At 34.1% G+C, this 7,236-nt stretch overlaps 1 protein-coding gene across 2 annotated transcripts in view; it reads left to right on the plus strand.

The window, feature by feature from the left end:
• LOC108975073 (probable aconitate hydratase, mitochondrial) overlaps positions 1–7,236 on the plus strand; it is a 51,035-nt gene that overhangs the window by 40,353 nt on the left and 3,446 nt on the right. For both annotated transcript variants that reach the window (XM_018943343.1, XM_018943342.1), the window contains exon 5: positions 2,259–2,430. In XM_018943343.1, the coding sequence (XP_018798888.1) occupies positions 2,259–2,430 (172 nt within the window). The remainder of the gene's footprint in view (positions 1–2,258; positions 2,431–7,236) is intronic.

Raw genomic sequence — 7,236 nt, forward strand, 5'->3', positions numbered from 1 at the left:
TAAAGTGGTTATATTTGTTGGTTATCATGCACTCATATTGATACAAAATTTGAGTTTTCGTTATAAAATGGATAAAATTTAATTGTTAAATCTGTCAGCGATTTCCATTTATTTTTCATTTTACATTGCCTTGTATTTTCGGTGACGATACATATATTTTTATATTTAAAATTTCAGTTTCGGATATAAAGTGGTTATATTTGTTGGTTATCATGCACTTATATTGAAACAAAATTTGAGTTTTCGTACTGTAATTTTTAGTAAACAAATGAGGTTCAAACGAGAGTAAAATGTAATTTTTAAAATAAAGATTTTTTAGGTAATAAACCTACTAAAAGTGTAAAATGTGGATTTATTTAAAAGTTTATAGTGTAAATTAAWTAATTTAAAGTGAAAAATGTGAATAAAGTGTGTTTAAAGTGGTGAAATAGCCACTTGAAATGTCCGAATTTTGCGAATTTTTGAACTTTTGATTTTTTGATCAGGAGAACGTCCTCTTTCCAACGGTACCTTCAAATCGCGGCGCCAAAGAAATCGGAATTGTGCCGAGGACTGCGGTACAGCAGTAGTTAGATGACGCCTATGGTACTCTAATAAAAAATCATAAATATTGAATTGAATTATTTGTCTTGATCATTTATAAATTACAAACATGCAATGAAATCGATTTACCTTTTAGGTCTGGATCTGTTTCCCAAATCTTCGTGTACTTCTGACTGGACGTTTTTTTATTTTTATTGTCCTTCGACATCTTTTACAAATTTATTTTCGACACACAATACAAACCAAAATTGAAATAACAACTTTCGTAAGAATATTCTTAACCTATTTTTTGGCGGTATCTTATCTGACATAAGCTAATGTCAAACATACCAACATTCGCCGCCATATGCACAGGCAATAAAATAACCGCCAGTGGCGCCAGTATTGCCGCCAGTCACCACAGAGTGGTTGTAGAATTACGAACTAGATGAAAATACCCCTAAAAATTTTAAACCCCTAAAAAAATCCCATCTCACTTATTTAACCCCTAAATCTGGGGGGGAAAACCCCTAAGTTGGGAACACTGGTAAGATTAGAGTTCGTTTCCTTTGGGATGCACACTTTACTCTTACTTAAGCCCCTTCGCCACGACAAGGTGACCAACTTCAAAGAGGATATAAATATGACTGCTGTCGGATCATTAATTTGTGAATTATGTCATTTCGAGTGAAGCAACTTTTGTTACGGTGGAAAATTAGAGAGAACACTTTTTCAGGATGTTGAGCGGCAGTGGAAGTGTGATATCTGAATGCCATCGACCAGTTTTTCACCATGTGCCAAATCTTGGAAAAGATACGTGAAAGGAAAATCGACACATTAAAATSTCCGTCAGGATCGGGAATACAAAGATACCAAACGAGGTATCAGACAATGAGATTTCTTATCGTGTGACTTCTTCAATCTATTGCTGGAGTTGCAGAGCTAAAAATAGAAGAAATAATCTTCTATAGCAGTGTACAGCTGCTGGCGTACGTCGATGATATTGATATCATAGGTTTCGACAACCGCGCCGTTAGTTTTCATTAGATTTGCTTCTTCCAGACTGGATAAGAAAGCAAACGAGCACAAGATGAAATATTTCCCGTCGTCACACCTGCGACTTGACTCCTATGTCACTGTTGAGAGTCATAACTTAAAAAATTTCGTAAAACTCTTGCCAACATGTGCGACTTCGAGCAGAGTAGGCAATTGAGAAGTAAAATCATCTCTGGACGAACAAAAACCAAATTCTATAAGTCACTAATGAAGTCAGAGAAAGACTTTGTAGAAGATTTATGGTCCTTTGCGAATTCGCTGTCGGTACGATGAGTTGTACGAGATTTACGCCAACGTTAACATAGTTCAATCTTATACAAGATTGTACCTGCTCGATTAGTTCGTCAGCTCTAATTATTTTCGCCAATAGCAGATTGAAGAAGTTGCATGGACTCTTCGTTTGGTATCGAACGGCTAGGAGAGGTCCTTTGCGATCCTGATGAAGCATTTGGTATTGCTCAATGTCAGTTTACACAGCCGTATTAATTTGCGGGGATACCAAATTCAGACATATAAATATCAAAATTAAATTAGAATGTAGTTTCCAAAGTATTTACTATAAAATAATATTCACGAAAATACATTTATAAAAGTTATTTAAAAAATAACGGATAGACAGCTTTTTTCTAACTAAACAACTGCTAATCATATCTAATATATAAAATTTTTGTATTTTTTAGCCCAGAATTAGTCACTGCGTTATCAATCGCGGGGAGATTAGATTTTAATCCATTAACCGATGAACTTACTGGATCGGATGGCAAAAAATTCAAATTGACTGCCCCGTTTGGTGACGAATTACCTTCGAAAGGTTTTGACCCCGGAATGGATACGTTTGATGCACCACCTAAGGTAAATCTTTTCATAATTAATAATATATATGTAAACAGGGTGTAATTTATCGCCCAATAAGGTTATTATCTCGTGAAAAATTAACCACCGTATAATACTTTTTTATAGAGGGTCACTGTAAAATGAATTTGCCTSAAATAGCTTGGACAGGACTGGGTAAAATGGGGTTACTACGTTTTCTCACTTTAGACAATAAACTCAACCGTGAAACCTCTTCTAGCGTTGGCACTGTAATTTGTCACAGAAATATAATTATACTCTCGCAATATAATGTAAGAGTGTAATAGTTTTGTTCACCTAACGTTGGTGTATGCCTAGTTTTCATTTGGTGAAAATAATTAGCATCAAAAACTGACTCAACAAACAGATTTTCATTTGATGTCAAATTTGTAATTACAATGTCAAAACTGATTCGATGTAGAAGTGCATTTAAAATCTGTTGTTAATTTTTGGAGTCAGATGATTAAAACCCCCTTTTCACTATAGAAGTAAACTGTTAAATTGAAAGTACGTTTTTTTTAAAGTGTGTGAAAGTGAAAAATTAATAAATTGCTTCGTTATGTCTTGCAACGACGTTAAATAGCAAATCAAAAGATAACGCAATGGCGTMTTATACCATAATTAAGGAGCTTCCACCTGTGGATTTTACACCACACTTCGATCCAAATTGGTTTCTAAGGACCCAAAGTGATTGAATAACTCTGGAAGCCTTAAACGTTTTAGTGGTCGCTTAACATAATATGTTCATAAGAATAAAAGAAGATTCCCTGAAACGATCTCGGGCGATGAAAGACTGGCGGTAACACTATGTTATTTAACTGCAGGCGATAGTTTATCGAGTTTTTTGAGTTTTGTCTGTTCTTATATCAGTGATAACAATAATGTTCCTAACACTATCTAGAAAAAATACAAAAGCATTGTTCTGACGGCTACGATCGATACCGACTATACAAATTGACGACAATTTTTCCTTAAAAATGTACTTGATAAAACCATTCAACTTCCGCAATCAAGAAATGTCGTATAAAATATTTAATTATATGCTATTTAAAACACAAGGGTTTGGCATATGCGCTTCACGTTTTCGGATCCTCAGATGAAGGGAACAGGGGCTGCACAGGCCAATTGAGAATTACTGGGCCATTACTAAAGCAAAACTATGTAAAGACTCAACAAGGTGTAAAAAATGAACAGTTTAAATATAAATACGGAAACATAACAAAATATTTAAATAAATATTCTGTGCAAACGAATATAACAAAGCAAACTGACTATGTGTTTTTTTTACTTTGTAGAAGCCTGTATTTAAATTATAACTTTTACAAGTTTTTGAAATTAGCGTTTACTACCGTTTATTCTTGCTAATTCAGTTTTTGTTTATGTAAGGGTTGAACCCATCTTTGCATAAGTACTTTGTACTGTTATTTTCTAAATCTTGTAAAAAAAGCCGGGGTTAATTTTAATAGCAGTTTTGATTTTGATACAGTATTAGCAATGAAATTAAGCATTAAAATCTTTTGGATTCATAAAGCATATGTATCACACAACTTACGCGAATTGTTGTTGTAAAATCAATACTTTTCTAAAGCATATGGTTAATGATAATGAAAAGTGGTTTACTGACAATAAATAAAGTGTAGACGATCGTGGTCGAATCGCCGCAAACGTGGCCAAGACAGAATGATGGTAAGGAGCCATCTGAAGAAAACAATAGCCTATAAACGATGAGCTTAGCTCACTTGACATCAAGTTATCACTACCTGTTCTTGTCTTAAACTGTCATCAAGAAACCTTGTAATACTCGAATGTTCCAGTTTTTTTTGCAATTTGTTTTTACAATATTTATTTATTAGTGACACAGGTCGTACCCCACAGTTGAATGCCATACATCCAAACCGCATTCTATAAAAGCAGCTCATATCTTCATGCAAATTATTTTACTAGATGTATGTTTCCTCCTGGTAAGTCTTATATCTAGGTGAATACAAAGATAAGTTGCTTCACTCGCTTATGGTACTAAAATATTGTACATTTTTACTGCCGGGAAAATGTTTGGTGTTAGCGAAAATGTAACATGGTTACACTTTTGTTCATTTATACGCCAGTTGCCTAGCCATTAAGCGCTCTGCTAATATTCTTTTTGCAATTATGTGGMATTTGTTACGGCTTACTGAGGCTGTGTCCTCGGCGAAAGTTGAAGTCAATACATTATTAGCTGCTGGAAGATCTGCTGTATATATGATGTATAGAGTGTGGCCTAAAACACTGCCCTGTGGTACACCAGCTCTTATATGTCTTTTATCAAAAAATCTTCCACTTTTACCATAAATTGTCTATTTTTTAAATAGGACTCCAATGGTTTAATAAAAATCCTACATACCCCACCTTATCAAACGCCTGATTCTCTTATTTCGTTAGTAATTTTATTTACTTGTTCTATCATGCTATATTTTTCACGAAACCCGAATTGGTACATGGACATCTTTGATAGTAACACTTTTTCAAATATTTTAGAAGCCAGGGTAGAAGACTGATTGGTCTGTATGAAGACGGCTGTGTTAAGTCTTTCCCAGACTTTTTCCATGAAATTGGATTATATCCGAATTGTTAACATAATTTTTGGGGTATTATTTTGTAGTGGCGACTTTTTTTTGGACTAAGTTCTTTATGATTCTAATAATTTCAGAAGGTGAAGTCTTAAAAGACTCGAGTGACTCGTTAGCTGGGCAGCTTAAAGTTGTTCTTTAGGCAATTAAGTTAAAATACCTTTTTAGTTTATTTGCAAAACAATTAGCCTTTTCCTTGTCACTTCATGCCCAATTTATACCCAAGTCTCGTGTAGGCATGTCAATTGGAATCTTCATGGTTTTCCGGGCTTACGAATAAGAAGTTTGCTTACTTGAATTTGGACACCGCTTCTTTATCACGATATATCTGCCATTCTTTTCATGCACGCCTTTTTCATTTAGAAGCCTTTCTATTTCGATATTAGTGATTTTTTTTGAAACCAAAAGGCTTATAGCTTTCTTTTGGCGTTACTAAGACAACTGCTTTAGTTATTATATCATTGAGTTCAATTATGCTTTTGTCAATATATCTTCCTGTATTTATTTCGTACTTAATATTAGTATAATTAAATGACGTATTTTTTATATTTTAGCCAATTCGTTTTATAAGATGTTAGAAAAGTGGGTCAACGAATATGGGTTGTTCACTTGCAGTACATGTATCAACTGTTAAGTGCAATTTATCTATATTTTTGATTGCGGCAAAATCAAATAAATTTAGGATTTTGTTACGATCACTAGCCCAATATGTCGGCTTACCATTAGATATTATGTCTAGGTTATTGTGCCTAATAGTGTGACACATTGTCGTCCGTTCAGATTAATTAATTGCGAGCCCCAATACATATGTTTTGTAATCTCCACCTGCTAGAAATCTATGCTAGCGGTCTAAAAAAGTCTTTAAATTGGATGTCTGTAATTTTAAAGCGAGGTGGACAATATATAGCCGTCAGGTTTAGGCCCCCGAACTGATTTTTTATAGATATTGTTTTAGCTTATAATTGCGCTGTATCATGAGACATACTATCATGATGGTTTAATCGTTTTCTAACCAACAATGCTGTTCAACCATGTGCCATCTGGGTGATTTTTAAATCCCGGTATAAAGAAATTGCTTTTATTCGTAAGATGAGTTTCTGACAATATCATAACATCTATATTATTTTCATCAAGAAATCTAATAAGCTCAAATTTATGTTGGTTAACACGGTTAGCATTCCATATACATACACTTGTGCTCATATAATTAAGTCATTCAGTACTTTTTCACAATATGTAAAAAAAACAAGGTATATTTCTTTATGCAACATCCCTAATATTGCGCGAGCAAAAAGTTACGTTATTCTAGGAACCCCACTGATTTACAGCGCATTSAAGTATTTTCGTTTGGGAGAGTTTAAATGAATTTTCCATTTATTGTCAATAAAAGTGTGCTCACATAATTAAGTCATTCTGTTTGAAACGGGTAAATTAAAATTTTTTCGCCACAATTTACATCAACATTGTTCTTTTTTACTAAATTAAGTTACTTTTAATAAAATTTGTAGTCATCGTCGTCATGGGCAAGAATAAAAGCACAACTTCAAGCGAAAGAGGGTCATATGGRAATGTTTTCAAAAATATCAAAATATTGCCGAAGTTGTAGATGTTTTAAGATTCTCGCGAAGCAAAATTAATAACGCAGTACAATTTTATAAAAAAATAAGACTTTTGAAAATTTGCCGCGTAAAAAGCCAAGAAAGACCACCCGTTCTGACAATAGGGCCTTAGTAAGGCTAAGTAAGTCTGATTCATTTTTAACCTCCACAGAAATTAGGGCCCAATTAGAGGAATACCACGGCGTACAAATATCTGCGCAAACTGTACGAAGACTTCTACAAGAAAATTCATTGAACGGCCGTTCCAAAAAAAAAAGATTGAAAAGCGAAAAGCGTTTGCTAAAGACCATCTCTGGAAGGACTCTTAATTTTGGAATTTGGTGGTTTGGAGTGACGAATCCAAATTTAATGTATTTGGTAATGATGGGAAACCATATATAAGACGACCCTCTTTGCAAGAACTCAATCCCAAATACACTAAAAAAAACCGTGAAACATGGCGGTTCATCGGTGATGGTGTGGGGATGCTTCACGTCATCAGGCGTTGGCCCGATTGTTAAAATAGACGGGAAAATGACATGTGAAATGTACAAATGAATACTGGAGAACAATTTAGACGGTGATTATGTGGACAACTTACC

This window comes from Bactrocera latifrons, unplaced genomic scaffold (genome assembly GCF_001853355.1).
Source record: "Bactrocera latifrons isolate USDA-ARS-PBARC rearing strain unplaced genomic scaffold, ASM185335v1 scaffold_608, whole genome shotgun sequence".
Lineage (NCBI taxonomy): Eukaryota > Metazoa > Arthropoda > Insecta > Diptera > Tephritidae > Bactrocera > Bactrocera latifrons.